Source organism: Paramormyrops kingsleyae, chromosome 6 (genome assembly GCF_048594095.1).
Source record: "Paramormyrops kingsleyae isolate MSU_618 chromosome 6, PKINGS_0.4, whole genome shotgun sequence".
Taxonomy (NCBI): domain Eukaryota; kingdom Metazoa; phylum Chordata; class Actinopteri; order Osteoglossiformes; family Mormyridae; genus Paramormyrops; species Paramormyrops kingsleyae.
Window position 1 is genome coordinate 35,060,444 of NC_132802.1, and position 23,750 is coordinate 35,084,193.

At 40.4% G+C, this 23,750-nt stretch overlaps 2 protein-coding genes across 8 annotated transcripts in view; both read left to right on the forward strand.

The window, feature by feature from the left end:
• The window catches only part of LOC111848779 (ERC protein 2-like), a 222,640-nt gene extending 216,740 nt beyond the window's left edge, over positions 1-5,900 (forward strand). For all 6 annotated transcript variants that reach the window (XR_011992010.1, XR_011992011.1, XR_011992008.1 and 3 more), the window contains one exon: positions 2,646-5,900. The gene's annotated coding sequence lies outside the window, so the exon portion shown is untranslated. The remainder of the gene's footprint in view (positions 1-2,645) is intronic.
• A 3,024-nt stretch (positions 5,901-8,924) lies between these two features.
• wnt5a (wingless-type MMTV integration site family, member 5a) lies at positions 8,925-19,176 on the forward strand. Of its 2 annotated transcripts, none has more exons than XM_023821063.2 (5): positions 8,925-9,931; positions 13,035-13,171; positions 14,055-14,302; positions 16,219-16,511; positions 16,987-19,176. In XM_023821063.2, the coding sequence occupies exons 2-5, from the start codon at positions 13,047-13,049 to the stop codon at positions 17,443-17,445; spliced, it is 1,125 nt and encodes a 374-aa protein (XP_023676831.1). In that variant the 5' UTR covers positions 8,925-9,931; positions 13,035-13,046; the 3' UTR covers positions 17,446-19,176. The 2 variants fall into 2 exon arrangements, with proteins under 2 accessions (XP_023676831.1, XP_023676829.1); XM_023821061.2 differs by lacking the exon at positions 8,925-9,931 and adding an exon at positions 10,982-11,131.
• The last annotated feature ends 4,574 nt before the right edge of the window (positions 19,177-23,750 follow it).

Genomic DNA, 23,750 nt, shown 5'->3' on the forward strand with positions numbered 1-23,750 from the left:
ATTTAATCTCTTCTCCTCTTTTGAAAGAATGTTCTAGAAATATTAGTTTCGGTAGAGCTGAAATTTATTCCTTTACTCCTGAAACACTGTCAAAAGCTGTCATAACAACAAGAAATACCGACTTTATGTGGCTCAAGGACATATAAACTTTGTTAGTCAACATGGTACTGTATAGCCCTGGTCAACTCACAGATATTTTATAGTAAGAAACTTAGAGCGGCTTCTTATTCTTTCTTTATTCTGGAGTATTTTGGAGTACTCTGGAGTACTCTTGGTTTGTTCTTCATGGTTTTGACAATAATTATTTCTTCATTGCAAATTCATGTATTAGAGCTCAGACAGTAGATATTCTAGAAAAAAATTCAACCACAAGAAGACACGCTTTAGTTTTTGGTGTGTTTATTATTTTCATCCATAACTGATTGCCCCTATTGCAGATCTTAAAAGGTATATGGATGTGGAAACATCCCCATTGAATTGTGAATGACCTCCAGGCAAAACACAAGAAATGTATTCTTCTTCCCTTCTGTCATTTTGCAGTTACTATGACTTGAAACTATCAACAAGTTGTTGTTGTGAAATCTATGACCAAGGGGTGTAGCGGGAGATTAGTGCCAAACTTAACTGAATTTGTATTTGTAAATGATGAGCTAGTTTTGAAAGACTATACATATTCAATTTCAAAACTGAATTTGGCTCAAATGCAAATGTTCAAGGGTCAAATGCATTCAGCTCTTTGAATGCATGTAAATTTTTTTCAGAATGTACACAATGACATTCACTTTGTTCCGCTAAGGATGTGAAGGGGCAGGAAAGGCACCAAGATCTTTCCCAGGCTGTTGATGCGCTAAATGCCAGATTTCACCAAGCATTCATTTCAGTTATAAACTTTAACCTCACTGAAGTGAACAACATCTATCTTCTTAAAGTACTGGGAGCACATAATTTAACCAATGAACCAACTCATGACCATGTCTTGCAGTTTTTATGTAAAGTGACGTGGCTTGCACACTTTTGTAATAAAAAAGCATTATTATAAACTTATAAAATTGCTTCAACAGTATGATGTTGAAAGGTTTCATTTAATCAGTTTCATAATTTTATCTTGTGTTTTCCCTCAGAAATTACCCATACTGGCGTGTCATGTCTGTAGTTAGCAAATACAGATGAATTTTAATGTTGGTCATTACTTCAGTCCATAAATGAAGTTCCCCAGGGTAGAATATCTTTTATCCTACAGCTGTGCACTTGGTTGCCTCCCCTACTTTAAACAAACACATCTGACAGAGTTCAGTACAAATGGCCATTGCATTTTTGCATTAATGTGATATACAGGTACATTATTATCAGTGTCCACTGATTTTGGCCTGCAATATATGTATATATGCTTTTTAATCAATGAAAGTCTGTTTTGGGTATATACCAATACCTTCTCTTTCATAGGGGAAATCTATGTATTATAATCATTAAAAACCCTGTTGTCTCGTTAAAGCTTTGTATGCAGTTAAGAGTGATTTGGAAGTGTGATGGTAGAGCCAATATACTGTAATTGCCTTTTGGAACAGTTCTTTGTTTTGGTTCTTGCTGAAGAATATACAATAAATAAATGTGACTCTAAGACATTTTTCTGGAAGCAGAGCACCTTTGCACCCTGGTGTCCATTAAAACCAAGCTCTATGGGAGCAGCTGAAGGCCGCTGACTAGCGTGTCTCAAGTGATATTATTACCCAGTGCTGTAATTTTATCGCATCGGCAAAATGAAATAATTAAGCACGTCAGGGTCCAACTTTGATCTCAGTAGCAATAACCTAACCTCCGGGGAAAACGCATTGGAGAATTAGGTAGGTTTTTTAGCAGATGACAGTTTGAACACATTGTTATGGAAGGTATGGATCGGTCTGAGGCCTGCTGAGATTTTCAAACTCAATCCTGAAACCAAGCTGGAAACACATTTCCTAGTGATAAAAAGTCTGTTTTGTCTGTCTTTTCTCCACTGATTTGGCTAATTAGCCCATGTGAAATGCAGGTGCCATGTGTGACAGGTTAGCAAAGGGCATTTCTGGTCCCTTTCTTAACTGGGCATCTGTTTTGGTACCTCTGGCTCAGCCTTTGAACATTTGCCGAGCACATGGACCATAATCCACTCTAACCCAGATGTCAAGAGCAGCATAAATTTTTACTGCTGTTACTAACCAGGGATGGAGTTTCCCTCATCTGCCTGCCGTGGCAGCAGTTTCCGTAGTCTGCTGTCTAATGAAGGAACCTTTGGCACGTGGCTTTGCCATGCAGAAGGTAGCTTTGGTGGGTTCAGTGGCAGGAGGTCAGTGATAGTGAGATGGCATTTGCACTGCTCAAACAGGGGGGAGCACCCGGTCGATACACTCCACTGCCGCCAAATCCTTCTGTCGTTCTGTTAACTCCAGAAGGGATTTGTCACTGTTATGTCAATATGATATCAAAAGGTTAATGCTGTTGTAAGCATGTGTCTGAATCCAGCCTGATTGGCTGTAGCAGAATAGCTTAGTTTTGAAATTATCCCGTGAGCAGCTTTCCTCACGAACTAGGGATGCATCAGGATGTTTACTGTGGTACTAAGACACATCACGCTGTCCAGTATTAACCTGTTTGTGTGTGTCTTTCCACAGCCAGGAGAGGAGGAGGAGCGCAGGAGGGTCACGCCTCTCCGTGAAGACGTCCTCTGGCAGATCATCTCAGACAGCCGCTTTGTAGGTCCGGTATCAGGTCATCTGGAGCCTGAAGGGAGATTGCTGACAGCCCTGTACTTGGACCAGAACATCAAAACAACCACATTCTCGCTCTTCTGGTAACACCGGAGGAGGCACTGCCCCCCCCACACCCCCTATTCACACGTGAACACTTACACTAGCCTCCCTCAGAAAGTGCCATACACTCTGTTTTGGATTGGTTTGTGTTTGCATTTGGCTTTACTACCTGTAATCAGCTTACCTCAGGAGGGGTACGGCTCCCTCAACTTCTGCTAGTAAACCTTCAGCAATACACTGCGGTGAGGAAAACGCACATGAGGCTAATGGAAGGCCATGGTTTTCACCAAACAGGGGACCTCCACAATTCCAGCTCCAGTCCCTGTAGCGTGTGGAATGCCTTAATGGGAATCGCCCCTCGTGGTACCTCACCCACGTCCAGAGTATGAAGTGGTTTCCGATCCAGTCTATGCAGACTTTGAGGTTAATGCCATTTAACCTTTAGTTTTTATACACATATAGCTTTTCAGATGTTTTCCCCCAAACCAAGCCCCTATGATGCTGTAGCCACAATATATTTCTGCATAAATGACAATCAGAACATTCTCTCCTCAGCTGCTAAGACACTTCATGGTTCCTTAGGTCATTTCATTGTTCCTCTGTGATGGTGCTGATGCCACTTGGTTCGATGAAGTGTCTGGGAAACAAAGGATAATTTATAAGCCATCGCATGCAGGATTTGTGAAAAATACAGTAATCTCCCCTCAGTCTGACATGAAACACAAATGACGATTTGCTGCAGCACACATGGGCCAAGACAAAAGAAAATAGTGTCCATGCTGTTCTGGGTTCAGATGCCAGTGTCCGTAAAGTGCTACAGATCAAACAAAATGCATAAAGGGGACTGTTTAGTCTGTGTGATGCCTCTTTTAATATTTTCCTTTGGGCTTCACGCTCGAATAGACTCTGGTCAGGATACGACAAATGTCTGCTAGTTTCAGAATGCCAAGCCAATCCAAACTGAGCAGATCTGTTTTAGTGACTCCAATTGTCCCTCTGAACAAGATGGCAGGTGCCTATTAAGTATATCTGCGTGTCTGTATTTTGTCTGATATATATGATGTATATGTACAAAAAAAAGAATTCAATTTCTATTTTGTTTTTCAAACTTCCTCAAGAGACAAAGTAAATAAATTATAAAAGAAAGTGCTGTTTATTGCATCCACTGGAGAACAGAGAATGTGTAGCCTGTTCGGTAAAAGCATGAATGAATGGATGAATGCATTGACATTGTGAGGCAAGACTGAAGCATTTTTGTACTTCCCCAGTGCAAAGGACAGACAAGGAAGGTTATGGCTGAAAAAATACCGCTAGAATCCGTTCCAAAATCTTGTATAAGTATTTTGCATCTAGTGATCTGAAATATCTGTTGGATCGGTGATATTTTAGGTTTTTATTTCCAAAAACTAGCTGTGTCTTAGAATCCTTCTGATTTGAGCATCCAGGGTACGTAATTGGCCTAAGTGAGGTCGTTGTGTTTACACGGCCGGTGTGCAGTGGTCAGACACAGCCGTAACACCACGAAGACTGCCACCTGTCATTATTGAAGACTGACAAGGACCACTCGGCCGTCTGAGATTAGTTTATTTTTGTTTTTAACAGTAAATCTCAGTTAAACTTTTGAATAACTGGGGGGGGGGGGGGGGGGAAGGTTTCTTCACCACAGCGGACAGCAATTGCACTCGTGAGTAACATCAGCATTTTTGGGTGGATGATGAAAGCTCCATAGTCAATGCAATGTCTGCTTTTCACACCCTTCTGGACATTATTCAAAATCTATGCAGTAATGGCGGTAAATCCAATGTATAATTGAATGTATAATAATGGAAGTTATACCATACAAGGCCAAAATGGCTATTACCTGTGGATGTGGCAGTGATAACTGCTTCATTTAATATGAAAGTCTTGTTGGATCTATCAAAAGTGTGCAATGAACAGGACGGAGGCAGTGGGGAATTAGCCTGAATTGTTCTAGTTTAGTTTTGTCAATTATCCACAATTGTAACTTGAAACTGAATTCACAGGCAGGATATAAAGGGTTATAAATTAAAAAGTAGACAATTTTGTCTAAGGAGCTTAAGTTCATACTCTTTAATTTTGTTTTAGGAGGAGGGCTTTTGAGTCCTAGGTTAATAGTTTCTTCTTAAACATTATTTCTGAATACTTGAAGTAGGGTCTACCTACCACAAAAAGCTAAGTCATATATATATATATATATATATATATATATATATATATATAAATAAAAATACAAAGCAATGTGCAGATGGAAATGACTATTTATGTGAAGTGCCAATTTTATGCATTGTTATGGGGGCAGAAACGCTTTCATGCTGAATGACCAACAAGTTGGTGGGTTTGAATTGTTGACTCATGAATTATCTATTGAGCTTAGGTTATGTTTGCATTTTGTCTTTTCATGTGTGAGGTTCAGAATTGTTTTCTTTGTTAACTCAGATTGCATATCTGTGGATTATATTAACACTGTGACAAATGGAAAATTTCTCTTTTTTTATAATTCTGACTTTATTTCTTAAGTTGTGGATTCTGTGTCTGTTATTTTCAATATTTATTATCATTTAATGTATTATGATTGATATTTTTTGGGAAACGTGTGAGTTTTGCTGTAAAATAATGGCTTTGTTTTTGTTTTTTGATTGCTGACGGTAATGTATATATTCAGTTGGCACGTTACTGCTAATTTCCATAATGAAACTAGGCTTATGTTTTGCATCCTGTTTACTGGTATCAGCCATGGTCATGCTGATATGAAGTACAGTACCAATGTCATATCTAAGAGTGGTCTTTGGGTGTATTGTGCTGCAACGATGATGAAGTCCTTCTCCCCTACGTCTTTTTAGATTATTGGTTGTGCTTCTTGTACTGTACACTTTTCATAAACGTGTGTGGCATGTTTTGGGTTGTACTATTAAAACGGTTTTAAAATAAAATCTAACATGGGCATGTAATATACTGTTGCCGTTAACCAGTGTCTTGTTGGTTGTGTAGAATGAAAGGTAAGTAAAAATTTCAGGCCATGTGGTTTTGTGTGTCAGAATAGTTAGTGCTGACCAGCTCGTTTACATCCATTCAATAAAAGTGATTTTTTCATTCTGACCTGTGTGTTGCATGATTCTGCTGGACTGTGTGCAGACGCAGTGAAAACAAGCATCAGTCACTTATATTATATACATTACACAGTACATCTTGTAAGAATTTTGTTGTAAAGGGCAGAAGATAATTAAAAATGACTCCCTCACCCCTTGTAAAAAGTGATTGAGTAAGACTACTGGAAAATTATGAATATTGTAATTATGAGAAGTATTACTCTATATATAGACTGACTGTTAATTATCGATTATAAGATATTGCTATTAATGACAGCAGCAACCATAGTAACTGATAAAGTTAACGCTTTCCTTGGGGGGCGGGGGGCAAAAGTAACTTAGTAATTCAGTTACTACTCAAGAACAAATCATGAACAAACATAGTTACTGCATGGAATACATGAACCATTATGACTGATTAATGATGAATAAACTGGGATCAGTACATTACTAACACTTTCTGGTTAATTAATACACTAAGTAAGACTGTAATACTACATTATATGTGCCCCCTCAAGTAAAGTCTTACCTTGATAAAAAAAAAAAAAAAAAGAATACAAAGGTTTCTCTGATGAAATCAAATCAAATTTTTTGCTGTCCTGGATCTAAAATAATGAACTGTTTATTTTTTCCATAAGTTCTGTGGCCAGAGTTACAGCTTTTTTTGCCTAATAAACTTAAACAGATGTTGCCAAACTTTAAAAACCCTGGGGAGCAGAGCTCAGCACTGCAGCACAACTTGTTTCACTGGCCCGAGACAGCAGCAGAAGTGGCATTTAAAACTTCTCCCATTGAGTGTGGTTAGATTCTGAAGGCAGCTTCCAGAAGCTTCTAGCGTTTGCTGCATGCAGCCAGATGAGCAGCAGTAAGCACATCAGGAGTATATAGGAAGGTGTACACGGCTTCCCAGAGGTTATCGGACAATCTTCCTTTGCACTCTGCTAAAGTGGAGCGTTTATGTCATTTCAAAGGAGCAAACTCAGAGGAAGGGCCAAGTGTCGGATCTGTTGATGTTAGGCTGACGAGATGAAGATTGTGTCTCTCTCTCCTTCTCTCTCCAAGATGGAAGATAGCATTACCACTAGGACCTCTTTCCTCTTGCCTTAAGACAACACTGCTTCTCTTCTTCTTCTTGTAAAGGCATCTCCCTAATCTGAATGAATTGCTATCTCTGAGCACACAAAGACTTGGATTCACAAAGCTATCAAATGATCACTTATCATAAATTACAGAACGGAGGAGTCAAAGGAATCTCTCCACTTCTGTGAGGAATTTAAATGCACTAATATTAATCGGAGGATCTTTTGTGAAAAGCTAAATGTATATATAAACTGTGTAGTAAAAGAGGTTATAAACCGTTAACTAATTTAACTTTTTATGAATTACTTTTTACAGAACAATGTTATGTGTCTGAGGAGCAATGCACCTTCTTTTGTAATGCACACACAAATATTTCAGTTTTTCACCCAAAAGACAAGGGATTAAGAAAAGTTAAAAAGCTGTATACAGACTACGTTTCTCCAAGTGTAGTATAACATAGCTATAAGGTACACTGGGAAACTCTTTTGACATAGAACACACAACCCTTTACTTTCCACTTTTTTTATTTAGAGGATCTAGTTTCGGAGTCTGTGGATAATTTACTATTGTTTACACCTGAAGTACTTACTTTCATTAAACTGTGGTATTGGATACTGAACATATTTTGTGACTGATGCATTCCTTTAGAATTTCATGAGCATCACTATTATTTAAAGATGTTGGCTTAAATTTGTTTACTTAATTATCTTTAAGATGTTTATATAAATTGTCAGTAGGTATTCTGGACGGTCCCAAGAAGTTCAAATGCCAATCTAATTTTACCTTTCTACATAGTTTCTACATCGTGACCAATCGTTAAACTCCAATCATTTGTATAATACAAAGGTATACAAAAAAACTAATTCCATTTCTTTATATGCCTCACTGGTGAAAAACCAATCAATTTAATGAACAAAAAATATTATTAAACTATAGGAAATCTTCGGTTTCCAAGAACAAAACTCAGCTAAAGAAATCTAGCTAAAATTCTGCTTTCTCAACGGAGTACTATTCCGGAGTATTTGATGAGTTTATTTTTGGTAACAATTATTTTTATAGGGCATTGCGCCCATGTTTTACAATTTCATCTAGTTCTCAAACTCAATGTTCTCACGAGCACCTTGGAGGGAAAAAACGCGCCCAACAATATAAACGGCAATGCCGCACAACGCATGTAACTCGTACGCAGCAAAGCACATCATTACTATGCAAGTTATGTTGGCGATTTTAATTGCGCGGTGCTTAAATGCATATAACGCTGACATTTTTAAAGCTGTAATCCCCAGACATATTAGGCCTAATTAGAGAATATACCTCCTTATGCTTTTCCTCCAGTAAGGAAATTTTAGTTTCCGTAATTATATATTAATCTCAATGCATCCCGCCTTACATTCAGATATGTAGACTATAAGTTGTTTTGCAGCTTGTGGTAACTCTGCCCTTACATTTCGCGCAAGCAAAGCGGAGCAAGGTACTCTATTTTAAAATGATTCGATTTTTCAGATACTCACATAATAACATAACAACAAAAAAATAAAACTAAAACATGAGGTTTATGTTTCTAAATGTACAAGGATTTTGTATTGAATGAAAAACGTGTATAAACGCTTATTAAATATTTATAGTTACATTAATGAACATGCTTAGACACTATTGCTGCCATTTGAGTAAATGGAGAATTATAATTTCGTTGAATCTGTTAGCTGTAACCATTTTCTCAGAATATTTATTACAAACCGTATTAAAGTGGGAATAATTCAAAACTGGGTATCCCTGAGTTTCAATATAGACTTCCCTTACAACGGGCGCGAGAATAGTTCTGGTCACCAAGGTAACGCGTGACAGGTTTAGGAAGCAAATATGGAGTTAGTTTCATGCAATTTTATACGGCTCGCTTTTAAGAGTTTTGCGACTTTAAAACATTTAGTTGAGAGAACGCGCTCGGCGCATGCGCGACGCAGAAGTTTTCCGCCGTGCATCAGTAAGAGATCTTGTTAGTTAGAGGGGGAACGCGAGGAGGCAGGTGATAAGTATAGGTCTGGAAGTGCGTCCATACATTTAATTTCACCGTGTCGTGGAAAACAAAGAGAGTTTGCGTCTCAGAAACTAAACGCGTCTTCACTTGCAAAACTATAGAAAGCCATATTGCATGCTTGTTTTATGGTGTTTTTAAAAAGGATTTTCCACTCCCGGTTCCCCCACTTTGAAAACTATTGGATATTGGACGATTCGCACTTTGGCTTTTAGAGCTAGAATGCTTATGCTTATTCATTAAGCATCAAGGAATAAGGAGCGCTGTGTTTTTCAGAATGGAGGATGAAAAAACAACTTCACTTTTGGAAGGAAGCTACCCGTATGGATGTTTCAGCAGGTAGAACCATTGGTTTAAGCGGTCGAAAATCCTGGAATTGTTTTTTTTTCTTCATTTCCCCCAGCAAAAACCTTTATTCAGGCTGTTTTTTGAGCAGTATCTTTGCCGGACATAATATATCGTTTGCAGAACTGTCTGGGAACCATAAGAAAAGAAATCAAAAGAACGCAACTTAACATTTTTATTACCGAAAAAATCAGCCGAGGGCATTTTGTTGCTTGTGAATGTTTTATTTGTCATTAAGCGTTTCCGCACAATCACGCCCACGTTTGTTAGAAGCAGTAATTATTTAGATTGCTCTTGGACATTGTAAATAGCCTCCGTACACAGCTGTGCTTTACGCAGGAAGAAGTGACTGGCAGTCCATTTCGTGCCAATTTAGCGACACCTAACCTGAAGCCAGAAGATTTATCGCGGCTACTATCTGAGGATCAGCCGCTTTTCTATGCCTAATCTTTTTACTCACTTTGGATTGCAACTCTTTGGGCAGAAGGAGAAGATCTGAACTATACTCCCAGGTGTTTTATAGGAATTAAACCTCTGATAATCCTCTTTAAAACGTGGATTATACACTGAAATAGTTGTCACGGGTAAGTTGTCTCTCTGTCTTTATTACCTTAATAGAATTTGTATTCGTCGTTGTGCACCTTAAGTCTTATGTAGCCTGCAATATTTGTGATTTGGCTTTTGGGGAATTCCTGTGTTTGCTAATGGTTTATAGATTCTATTGCTCGGTGACAGTATTGCTATTTTAAGTCCCAGTTACTGCGAGTGCAATTATATCACCTGTATTTTCCTGTACCGTTAAAATAACAGTTTATTGAGGAGTTAACACTGAATTTATTAAATTGTCCATTTCTTTCTATTTGGATGTCGGTAAATATTTATTTATGTATTTTAATGACAAGCCGTTTGGATAATGGCTCCCTCTGCTGGTGTTTAATGTTTCCTTTTTTCGGCATGTGTAACCCTTACTGTGCGCTTGGACTTGCGGTTGGATTTTTGCAGGGGACCCGACGCAGGGCACATTGCAGTACTTCTGATAAACTCTGCACGCAAGTAGTACGCAAAATCCAGGAACAGGCTATCGCAGTCTTGCGTGCATAAAACGCCTTAAATTCTGCTCCATAGGCCCAAACTGTTAAATCTACCGTTACTTTGCTGCTTTTCCTTGTGCGGATTTAAAATCTGATCGTTTTGGTATTTAATTTCTATTTAGTTAACAGCATTTTACTACATGTGTGGATAATTACAAAGCGGAAAAATCTGCGTTTTATGTGCGGACCCCTTTTTTTGGCTTGTTTTACAGATATGCGTAAATCAGTTTTTAAACGTTTGTTTTTTAAACTAGAGAAAAATCCATTGCATTTATCACTAAATTATTATATACACTGTGTATGAAGCACAGTGTGTTATAATTATATTATTATTATTATTATTATTACTATTATTATTATTATTATTATTATTATTATTATTATTGCGAATGTTTGCAGTTGCAGAGCAGCCGAAACGTTGTTGTTTCTTCCACAAAGCGCACCTGAGCTCCCTGGTCAGGATCACTGGAAGGTGACAGGCGATTTCCCCGCCGCGCTGTCTGTCCGCGGGAGTCTGACGGAATACATGCGCCGCATGATCTGTTTTATCGCCGCTGCTGTTATGACAGCTTAACAATTATGACCCGTCATATTCTCGGCGTTGTTCAATTACAGAAAGTCTTAGAGCTCGCCTTAGTTTACTCAAGTGCTGTGTGCCGTTTTCAACCATGTCCTTCTAGTGAAACGTTATCAGTGAGTATACTGCCTTCAATATTAAGGCGGAATCAATAAAACGACTATTTATTTAAAGTTTTTAAGTTTATAGTGAGGTGTAGGTGGCTGAAAGCTACACGGCATTGTTCGTTATTGCTTCAGCGATTGGGCCAGTTAAGAATTACAAGCACTGTAGGATATGATTTTTTTAAGGCGAATATATTTTTGACGTGGATTATTTATGGTAATTTTAAATTTCCAACTGCTTAAACGGTAGGCCAACACTTGACAACAGTGTAGATTTTCTTGCATAATAATGTATATTTCCTTATTTTCTAACCTAAATGTATATAAATATTAAAAACAGCATATTTTACCGCTGTTTCTTTTTTTTTTTTAGGTAGAAACTTAAAAATTAGAAAATGGTTTGTGGGGGATTTTTGTTTTCCTTCAATATAAATTTCTGCATATTTTGATATAGTAATTTTCATGCCTTCGGGCTAAACCGCTAATATGAAAAGCGTCAATAGTATAAAGAGTGGTTAGCAATGGATTATATACGTTTTCTACAAAACTGTTCTCCAGATATAAGAATAATTATCTAATAATAAGCACCGTTGTATTGAAATAACTTAGGCCTGTATATAATATAATATTTTTTGGTGCATACTTCGGGACATATCTGTTACAAGCCATGTAAGGCGTGACCACTTAACTGGAAATGTACACGCGTGTAAGCTTTTGCCCAACAAAATTACGTTTGCTTTATCATTTAACGAAATAATCGAATTCGTTTTATTCGTATTTGCTGAAATTAATTTGAATTTAATTAGGCAAATATATAATTCCTGTTCATCAGTTCTGAATGAAAGGGTAAATTTAAAATGTATATTTAATGAAAATGCGGCAATATAGCAATACCCTACTAATTTTTATTAATTTTTTTGCAAACTTATTAATGATTGCTGAAGCTGGAAAATACGGGAACAAAATAAAGTACACTACGTTGTATGCTAAATAATTTTGTGGACTACGAAAGCTCGCATAAAGACAGGATTTTTTGCGCATTTGTTAACACAATTGCGTAAACTGAGCACACTTTTTTTGGGAGTAGTACAAATTAATTCGTATTCTTCCAGAATTAAATTAATAGCATAATGCTAATTTTGGCAGCTGTGAAAAATTTCTGCATAAACAGTTTGAAGGAATTTCAGCGCTCGTATGTAGAAATGTTAGCATCGATTAAAAATTAAATCGATATGAAACTTTGAAAGATGAATGGTGCCATTAGTATAATGCCATAGTATCGAAATGATGTAAATCCAATTAAGATGCTAGGTAATGGGGTTTAAAATCTTTTATTTTTAAAGCTTTTTTTTTTTTTTTTTTTTTACCGTTATAACAGTATATTGCAGCATTAAATTATAATGTCATGTTAATATTTGGACATTTTAAATATATACATGTATGAAAGAAAGGGGGAACCTATGAAATGTTTATTTTATTGCACATGTATATGAATTACACATCCTTGTGTCTGTAAAGATTTTTAAATGAAATCCCCAGCTAATTTTAGCACATTTTGCCCCCACTCTTCCTAATTCAAGATGCATGAAACGGCAGATTCCCCCACTTCTGACTGAATAAAATTGTAGGGGAAGAATGTTCTATCCTTGAATAATTCAGCTGTCCAAGAAGAATGCCTTTTGGCTGGGTTCTGGGTTGTTCTCTGGGGTGCTTGTCCATCATGCACATGTGATTCACACAGCGTCTTCCTGCCAGATCACAGCTCCGTGACCGACTGCAGTTCCTCAGACCTCCAAGGTCTCATGTGTTGCGTACAAGTCAATCCTCCGCGGGGCTGCAGGATGCCGCCTTTGTGTCTGTCCCGGATACGTCAGCGGTGCTGATAAACTCACTCGTTTCTCCTCTCTTTTTGCAGACGTCCCTCAGAATGCTGCTGCCACAGAGGCTGAACTACTTTGCATTCTCCAGTGTAATGGATTCTAGACATCATGCGCTCGCTGTCGTCTTTTTGGCTTTCTTTATGCAGGCTGTCGTGGAGGCTAGCTCTTGGTGGTAAGTATGACTCTCTCTGTTTCTGGCCGGTGTCTGTCTCTTCAAACGTGTTCTGCTTCAGTGATGTTTAGGGGGCACGGTTGAGCTGTCTGACTAGAAATATGATATGATTTGACCATGTGTACTACATATGTTTAAAGTCCCAGTGCTGGTTAAATTGGTAGGTAACCTCTCGCAGTGTATACATTTCACTGGGCTGCTTTCTTATGCTGCACTGTATACAAAATTATATGAAAATACAATACGCTGACTTTAGCAGGAAACCTTTTAGGTCAATTTCCCCCCCCCCCTTTAATATAGTGTGCCAAACCAAAATTATGAATATTATTTAAGAATGCTGTGGTTTTACTCAATTTCAAAATATATTCAGACACGTAATGTCTTGTAGTGTGTGTAAAAGATCTTGCTTTCATTTTGAAAGATTTCAAAATACAAAGGCATGTAAATATGTATATACGCACACGCAGACACACCCGTACGCAAAATACATTCAGCGACTGAGTTGCAAGTTTGTCCCTTAACCTTGGTTGTTCAAAGCATTTGTGTGTGTGCATTTGTGTGGGCGTCGCAGGCGCAGCTCTTATGCTAGGCTTTCCCTACATTTTGCGTAGTAGAATACTGTGGCTGTTACAGGTATTTATAGGTGAATTTATAGGTGTTTTCAAGTGCGCCGCATTTGATGATCTGTTAGTACAGTCATTTAATTATCCTTTATGACACACAAACGTGCTGCTGCTTTATGTATGTGCCTGACCTCAGAGATCCCCTGTGTGGTTCAGATATTAATGATATACAGCAAGAAATGTACCAATTGGGGGTTTTTCATGCACATTTTATTATGTTTGAGACTAATTGTGATTTTCTGCAATATTTCACTTTACAGGTCCCTAGCCATGAATCCTCTGCTGATTCCAGAGGCTTACATCATAGGGGCTCAGCCGCTGTGCGGCCAGCTGGTCGGCCTCTCGCAGGGCCAGAAGAAGTTGTGCCAGCTGTACCAGGACCACATGCAGTACATCGGCGAGGGGGCCAAGACCGGCATCAAAGAGTGCCAGTACCAGTTCAGGCATCGGCGGTGGAACTGCAGCACAGTGGACAACTCCTCAGTCTTTGGCAGGGTCATGCAGATCGGTAAGGCGTCCCCAGCACCTGCAGCATCCACCTGGCTGAGGGAGCCCCTAATCAGGTGGGGGGAGAGAGAGGAAACGAGCATTATCAGAAGGTCGCCATGTGCTACAGCATTTAGCCAGGCTTATCGACTGAGACCCAAGTGTGGTCGCTTCTGGCAGCCCTGGCTTTCTCATTCTAGGCCGCTGGTATAGTTACTGCATAGAGCTTCACATGGAGCTGTTCATCCGCAGCAGCTGTGGTCAAGAAATACTTTTTATGAGGTTTGGGGACAAATCAGATGTTGGTTCCCTCAAATTGGCTTCCAGTTGACACTGAGAATAATGAGTAATTTACTTTTCCTCGATTTTACGCCCGCTTTATATTTAAAGTTTACGCAGAGAAGGCCCTAATGCAGGAAATCGCGGCATGTCTCGATTCACGAGTTATCATTCGCACTTCGTAGGTGCGTATAAAAACGCCTCTTAAGTTCCTGTTTTATTGTTGGTCAGAGTCCAGTTATATTGTACTGAAGAGGTGGCTTTGCAGTATGTTTCTACAGCACATAATCTAATAGCGGTTTAGTATTAAATCCAACAGTTTTATGGAAACACCAGACTGGCGCGCCTTGTAGCATGAGGGCAGTTCAAGCAAACCACCATTTATGTTGGCTTTTCTTCCATTTGTCCTTTGTACCGTCGCGACTCAGGGTTTGGGGAAATGAAATATGAGCAGACGGCAGAGTGAACCCCTGTAGTTTTCATCATCTGTACCCTCATCGTATGTGAGTGGCGTGTGAGATTGTCTCCGCTGTGCTTTACCGTGTTCCTCCAGGCCGGCCGCTCCCCTGTCCTGAGTCTTTCCGTGGGCTGTCCGACACGCCCTGACTTCTGCGTTGTAGCACCACTTTTCTGTTTGGTTTCTTTGGTTTTTCACTTTAAACAGATGTCCACTGCTTTTCACAGTGTATATTTTTCCTGCAACGGCTATTTGGGGCCGAGTAAAACTTAGCATTTTTACGACGTTGCAAGTGAAAGTCGTTTTGAATCCGTAGATGTATCTACATAGACTGGACTCTTTAGAAAACCACCCCCTGATTATACAAGAGATGGTCAATTCAGTTCAGTTGGATTTTAAAAAATGGGAAATCTAATTATTAGCAGTGGGGATAAATTATGCTGATCTGGTTGCGTTAAGTGTTTTAATGGAAAGTATAGGTTTAATATAGCTGGAAACCCCCTCATTTACGTTGGCATAACTCACAGGATGCACGCAGGGAATGCGTTACACCAAGGGGCACCTCCATTCAGCAAGAATGCAGTTCGGTGTCTGGGGCAGATGACCGATGATCTGAGGACTGCTTGTCCAGCCATAGCTCCGCTGGATAATTTGTTTGCGATGCATTCAAAGTTGTATGAAGTGAGAATGTCGCTCCTCTGGGTGACCCGCCGTATGTGAGCGTTTCCATGTCGGTATTATTTAGTTGCGCTGTTGCCTTTCAGTTCTGAGATGGAAATGCGGGTCACCCAGCGTTTCTTTGTCTTCGCGTGGGCATGGTGCCGCCGTCCGTCCCGAGCCCCTGCTGCCTCTTTCCCCCACAGAGGCAGCCTTCTTCGAGCTGTATGGGGGCTGTCCTCATCCCGCGGCCTTTCAGCACCCCCTCCGCTGCAGTATTAGGGCCCTGATTAGCCCGACATGTGATGTTTGGCTTTGAGTGATGTGGGGGGGGGGGGTACAGTTGGACAGATCTGCTGAAGAGCTGCTGAAATGTGCACGTCTGCTCGATTTGGGCTGGGTGAATTTAATATCACCACCCGCACAGTGTAGCTATTTTCTCAGTTTGCAGCCCCCCCCCCCCCCTTAATTTCTTTAATTTGGTTAACATGCAAAGTGGCTTCGATCCGCCCTGTCTGACGGCAGGTGCGCCTGTGTCCCGGCAGGTAGCCGCGAGACGGCCTTCACGTACGCCATCAGCGCGGCCGGCGTCGTGAACGCGGTGAGCCGGGCCTGCAGGGAGGGGGACCTCTCGTCGTGCGGCTGCAGCAGGGCGGCCAGGCCCAAGGATCTCCCCAGGGACTGGCTGTGGGGAGGCTGCGGAGACAACCTCAACTATGGCTATCGGTTCTCCAAGGAGTTTGTGGACGCCCGGGAGCGCGAGAAGACCTATCAGAAGGGCTCTTACGAGAGTGCGCGGGTGTTTATGAACCTGCACAACAACGAGGCCGGAAGGAGGGTAGGTCCGTGCTGTCTGCTTTCATCCCCCTGCTTGCTGGGTGCATTTGACACCAGTGTGCGCTTCTCTTAGATGTAACTAAGAAAATACAGGCTGATCTGATTTTCACCCTATCGGTTTTCATCTGGGTAACAGGTCCTGACTCATTTTCTTTGAAAGTTTTCCATTTTTTCCTGAAGGCTTTCTAAGATAAAATCTTGAATTCTTTTGTGTGTTCTTGAACAAATTGAAATAATTTCATAAGAGACCTTTACAATTGCTTGAATTCCTTCCCTTTATTGCCATTTTAATGATGTGGGGGCATCCCGGAGGCTATGCCTGTGTGAGATTCGATTATGATGTAATATTCAGGGGAAAAAAGCCCATCGCGCAGAATGTCGAGAGAGAGGAATGCCGGTGCTGTTTCGCAAAAGGCCGTCAGAGTCCGACAGCTAGCGATTGTGTTTCACGCCACCTTCGCCTGCCCGCTTTGCAGACCGTATCGGATTTGGCCCACGTCTCCTGCAAGTGCCACGGCGTGTCGGGCTCCTGCAGCCTCAAGACGTGCTGGCTGCAGCTGGCCGACTTCCGGAAGGTGGGCGACGCGCTCAAGGAGAAGTACGACAGCGCCGCGTCCATGAAGCTCAACCCACGGGGGAAGCTGGTCCAGGTGAACAGCAAGTTCAACGCGCCCACCAACCACGACCTGATCTACATCGACCAGAGCCCGGACTACTGCGTAAGCAACGAGAGCACCGGCTCGCTGGGGACCACGGGGAGGCTCTGCAACAAGACCTCTGAAGGCATGGATGGCTGCGAGCTCATGTGTTGCGGCCGAGGCTACGACCAGTACAAGGCGCAGGTGGTGGAGAGATGCCACTGCAAGTTTCACTGGTGCTGCTATGTCAAATGCAGGAGATGCACAAAAACGGTGGACCAGTTTGTCTGCAAATAAGTTCTAAGAGGAGAAAAAAAACTATATAAATTATATTTATAGAGTTAAACAATTATACTGTTGCAGAAGACTGACTTTTCTAGTAGTAGATACGAAAATCTAATGTCTGCCAAAACTGTCATTAAATATTTATTTACAGAGATTTTTTGTTTTGCAAATGAATTTTTAACACCGCATAACTGCATAAAAACAATTACATAGTTTGTTTTTATTTTTTCCATGCATATATAGATCAAAATACGTGCGTAAAATTAACGGAAACAAAATGGAGCTTTGTCCTTTCTAGGTGTGTGCATTCTGCAAAGTGAGGAGTTCTAGGTCTGCTTACTCCCAGTGTAGCTCCAGGCTAAACCTGTGACTTAAATGTGTGACTCATAGACGCCCCTGAAATTTGCGGTGAGTCCCGCCCCCCCCCCCCCCTCCCCTCCCCCCATCAGCTGTGGCCTAGTGACGATGTCTCCACCGAACTGAATTTTAATTTTAAGGATGTCCAAGCTTGTGGTATGTTTCATTTTTGGGGGAAGCTGTTTGCGGAGATACTGTTGAAGTCCGCAGCGAGAGACGTGTTCACGTTTGTGAAGGCACTTTGACGTTAGATGGCCTGATGCAGAGAGCATGCACCCATTTCATGGCCTGGCGGGTCTTTCCAGAATAGGCTCTAAGTCTGCCTTGCCTCCTCCCAGGCGCTGTGTTTGCACTTTTAAAGTAATAACTAGTTAGTTCCATTTTTTTTAGAAGTACATTTTCCATATTAACACAGGTATCCAATAAACATATAAGATCGTACGTTAAAATGTTTGAACATATACAGGCAACATTTTGGTTTTATCGGTTAAATACCTTTTGTTCTGTATATACTATGTGTATACAACTAGTGACTAAATTGTATGTATTTATTTTCAGCTGTAAACCATTTTTGGGCCCCTGTGTTTTTCCCTTCAGTTATTTCAGGGAAGGTACGTGCAGGTGAGAGTGCACACACGTGGCATCAAACATGTTCTTCACGACTTCACATCACCATGTTCAAAGGCCAGTGTAGCAGGCGTGGGGAAGCGTTGCTCGAGTTTCTGCCCTGCTTATCGGCATGTAAAGGGAATGCACCTTAATCCTACTGTGCTACATCCACACCCATTCACTTTGAGCACCTCTCATACCATATCTCCCATGTGTTGCGGGTCATGGAAACAGTCATGCATGATACCTTCCAGCTAAACTCATACTCCCAAGTAGACGAATACTCCAGGTTACTCGTATTCCCAGTATTACGGTAACACCCGTACTGCGTTTTATCAGCCCATCTATGTGTTTATTTTAGCTTCTTTGGTAATTGAAGCTTACTGAAATGTTTGTTATAGATTTTTTTTTTCTTTTGGAGTATTGTGCCTCTACATTCAATAAATTTTAAACAAAACTCTGCATATTGGAGGTTAAATTGCTCTATAAGCTTTTTTGATACATTTTTTTCCATTTTTATTTAAGTATCCGACTGGTTGCCCCTTCATAGTCTTAAAAAAAAAAAAAAAGTTTTATATTCAGCAATTTGCCGGTATTTATATAGGAGTGGGCTGTTCTTGTTTGTACAGAAATGTTTAAAAGCAAGATTTTGTGACTATTTTTTTATTCTTGCATTCTAAACTATGAAGTGTCTCCTCACTGCAGATTCTGATATGTTGATTTTTTTACAGTTTGTGAACCAATCCACACTAACTAAATAAATATACTGGAAATCTTTATTTGGTCAGCGTTTGATAAATATCCACCAGCAAATAATTTCGTTACACGTTCTGCTGTCCGGTGCTGCAGTGGTGCATTTCCTGTATTTATAATCGGAAAGTGTTTTTTAATGCGTGTAGTAGCTGAACAAGGTTCTGAAAACCACCGTACCAAAGAGCTATGGAATTGTTTGGAGCCATTAATATGTTCTGATTTGTTAGGCTCTGTATAATATGTATTCAAGACTTTTAATTTGTTTCCTTGGTTATGCTAAAACATCTTGTTTTTTTCAAGGTACAAAGTGATTGTTGGATTTGTACTAATTTTCAGAGCAGCGTAAAAGTAATCCAGTTCACAATTCACTAGAATTTAGTAAAGCTGATCATATTTTAAAGACAAACCTCATTATCAATATTCCTTGCATTTTGATTAGATCGTGTAGTGTTAGTTTTTCTCTTCACGGGCCATGGGGTGCTGTTGAACAGTATTCCTTTTAAGTATGAATGAGAGGTACAGCTCTCAGACCACGGATCTGCTTTCATTGTTGTCATTATCCAATTATCATTTCATCAGGGGCGATGTTGGCTGTGGACTTTATTCATCACAGCGTTGAAATGAGCGTCATCAGCACGATTCGCCTTCTCCGAGTCCCGTGAAGGAATGAGACCAAGTCCGTCACTCTGCTAAGCTCGCTTCAGTGGAACCGTAACTCATGCATGATGTCAACTCTCAGACATAGTTCCTCTGTTTAGTGTTGGAGTTTCCGGACATCATCATTTATTTATCACTTAGCAGCATGAGCATATTTAAACCCCAAACAGCTCGAGTTCAGTGAGTTCGCTCTGCTCCGCCTACACTGGCCAGCGGAACCTGGCACTGTGGAAAAATGGGGAGATAAGTTGGACTATTACAGAATTTAATTAGCCATGCTTAGTATAAGAGCCATTCTTACCCCCCACAAATAAAGGTCAGAAATAGTACCTGTTTTGAGCAACATGAGAGGTGATTTAACATGCTTAACTTCAAGTTGCAGTTAACTTTGATATTAAATGATAGACTTGCCATTGAAAGCCATCTACAGCTTATTCATTAAGCTTCAGCAGATCACGCATCAACACTGACAGCACTGGGATTGGGATAAGTTACAGCCTTATGACCTACACCTCAATTTATTTCTGTAACAAATTACTCGTAACAGCTGGCACCTCATCCAAAATGTATCCCTGCCTTGTGCCCCATGGTGTTTGGAAGAGGTACCTGGTCCCCCACAGGAAGAAGGCTAGATGGATGAATTGCAGATAACAGTCACAGGGACGGCACAGGGTCTTATTGCGTGCTGTTACTCCACATCCACCTGTCCATGCTGCTGTTACTTAAGCAGACGTTTTGAGTTGCCACACACAAACAAATGTATACAGTCAATATTGAAATGGACACGTAGCTTATACATAGGTACAATATATGATGTCATACAGGACAATGTAAGTAAAATTTATTTATAAAGCACTTTTCACAGACACAAGTCACAAAGTGCTGTACAAAAATGACATTAAAAAATTGGAAGTAATGTGTGCTCTCTGGTCAGACTGAGTTAGAAGCCTAGCAGCAGCGTTTTGTATTAACTGTAGCCGAGAAAAGAGATTTGTTCAGACCTGAATACAGAACATTACAATAATCTGGACGTGAAGAGATAAAAGCATGGACTGGCATCTCCAATTCTGATTTTGAAGCCACGGACCTCAGTTTAGAAAGATTTCTCAAAGGATAAAGAGAAGGGTGACTGACAGACTTTATGTGTGGATCTAGGCTTAACAAGTGGTCAAAACCAACCCCAAGTTACGTACTGTAACTTTGATATTGCAACTGGGGAGACAGAGGCCATCTTGAGACTAATCTCAGGATGGAGGCTAGGGGAAATTTGAGAAGATGGATTTGACTCAAGCACTTAATGGATCTGTCCCTGCCACCCCCCCAAAATCAAAACACAATGACGCCCTTGACAGTGACCCTGGAGCCTGACCCACAAAATCAGGACACCCCCGGACAGAATGCCAGTTCATCGCAGAGCAGGTACTCGCACACAATCACATAATACGGGCAATTTACAGACGCCTGGTCACCTGCACCACAAGTTTTTGAACTGTGGTAGGAAACCAAAACCAGCTTCTGCTCTGAAGAGTTCAGATGTTCCCTCCCTGCTGGCTGTGTGGGTTTCCACTCTGTGTTCCAGTTCTCTTCCAAAATCCAGTGATGCAGTTCAGGTGAGTATGAAATCAAGTACAGTAGCACATATGTTCAGCAGCAGCCAGAGATCAAACACCACGACCACATGGGAACAGGGATCCAAGTCTCTGGAAAGGCATTGTTTTTCTTTTTTTTTTGGTATCGTACATTACTCAGTGCAAAGATTAATCCGTTTAGCGCACTTAATCAAGTCATAGTGACCATGACGTTTTCCTGAGAAGTACAGGGCACATAGAAGGGCAGAGACACAAATACGTTCAGGTTGTCAGGGATATTTGCAGCTCGCCTTAATAGAATGTCTTTGAGGAAGAGATTGGAGAACGCAGAAGAAACACCCATTTTAAAATGAAAATCTTTACTTTATTAACATCATGTGAAGGAACTCTTCAAAAAAGCCAATCGGCTATCAGTATTGTAAAAAAAAAAAAACTGTAGAGTTTCAAACCCAAAGAGCCAGTGATAATGGAAAAGAAGTAAATCATGGTGACTGACAATCGCTTGTGCTTGTGCTTCTGCAGGACAATGACGGTGCCCAAGTGAAGTGACATCACCCAACGAGTCCCAACAACCATGGAAGACTTTAAGCTTCGGCAGCAGTCCATCATCCTGGATAATCGTGTGAAAAACGGGAAATCCATTTCCACAACACCTGCCTCTCTGATTTCATACCACTACACCCTAATGCCCATGTGGACATGGAAATTACTACATTCCCACTGAATACAACCTCCCTAAAGATAGACTGAATGTACATTTTTCATTTATGCAAATTTTATTAATACTGTAATTCAGGGGTGGCCAATCTTATCCGCAAAGGGCCGGTGTATGCAGGTTTTTGGGATAACCTGTAGGTCAGCTGTTCAAACCCAGGTGTGAAGACTCTTCAGCCAATCAGTCCTCTAATTAGTAATCTAATTAGGGCGTTGCAGCGAAAAGCCGCATACAGACCGGCACTTTGCGGATAAGATTGGCCACCCCTGCTGTAATTGAACACCTAAATCAAAGGCATATTCTCAGGCTTCTAATCCATGTTCATTTTAAGTACTTGTACTTGAATGGTTCTTTAAAGTGCTGCATATACTGTACTATATGTATGTAGTATATAGAGTATAGTATATTTAGAGTATAGTATATAGAGTATAGTATATTTCAGATCCAAAGGTTTCAATGAAAAGTACATACTGTATACATTGATGGCACCCAAATAAACAATAAAATTTTCCACAAAATAAGGTCAATGGAGTGAAATATCTCACCCATCTTCTATCTCTTTCTCCAGGTCGTGGCCTGGAGCTGACCCCAGGCAGCAGAGGGTACATGGCTGGGTTTCACCCTGGATGGGATGCAGATACATTACGACCATTCAGAGGTGCAAGTTAGCTTAACTGCGTGTCTTTGGACTGCAGAAGGAAACCCATGCAATACATGCAGAGTGGAGGTAGGACCCTCGCCAACCTGGAGGTGTGAGGGAAGAGTGTGAGGCTCCGGACAGAGAAAAATATCACCGGTACTAATTATAATGCTATGCAGTATAATTCAGTGATGTGCATAAAGTGGAAATTTAACAGCGCTTTGGCTGAGGAACTTGGCAGATAAATCCACCAGGACAGATACACCATATTATGGTATGTGCCAAAAAGTCATGCCTTCGGCAAACAGCTAAGGGAGGAGTAATAGATTTCATCCTCACCAGAGTTTGGGAGATGGTCCTGAAACCAATAGAGGTGCCCAGTGCAGAGGCTGACTTTGTTATTCAGACGTTCTTCAGATGATGAGGATTTTGCTCAGTATTGGTCTCATATGTGCCCTATAATCTGCACACAACCTTGAGGAGAGCAACAGAAATACTTAGACTTTTTTTTTTTTAATAGGGATTTTAAAGAGATGCAAATATTCATCTGAAATATGTTTTTATTTTATTTTTTTTTAATGATTTAATTCCTTAAATTTTGGATGGATTTTGTGTGAAAATATTTGCATCCCATCAAACAGAGCATCGAAACGCTCTTCTTTACTTGATAAACCATATAAAGCAGCACACAGAAACTTCAAATAAAAAATACTCACCGTACATCAAGGAGCTTTTATTCTCTTTTAAATCTAATCTGAAAATTGCTGGAGGCATGTCATCTGATGAGTGTAATCCTCTTTTGATGTCAGTTCACAGTTTATCTAAATATACATGAAAGGGCTCCCCATGTCCTTGCATGAATGAATCAGTCTTGGCATAAAACTAGAACAAACATTACCAAACCTGTCCGATAAGAGAAGCTGAGAACTTCCCATCTCTGGAATGGAGCTACAGCACATAAAAAGTGCTAATGAATGTGTTTGTGAGCAATTATACG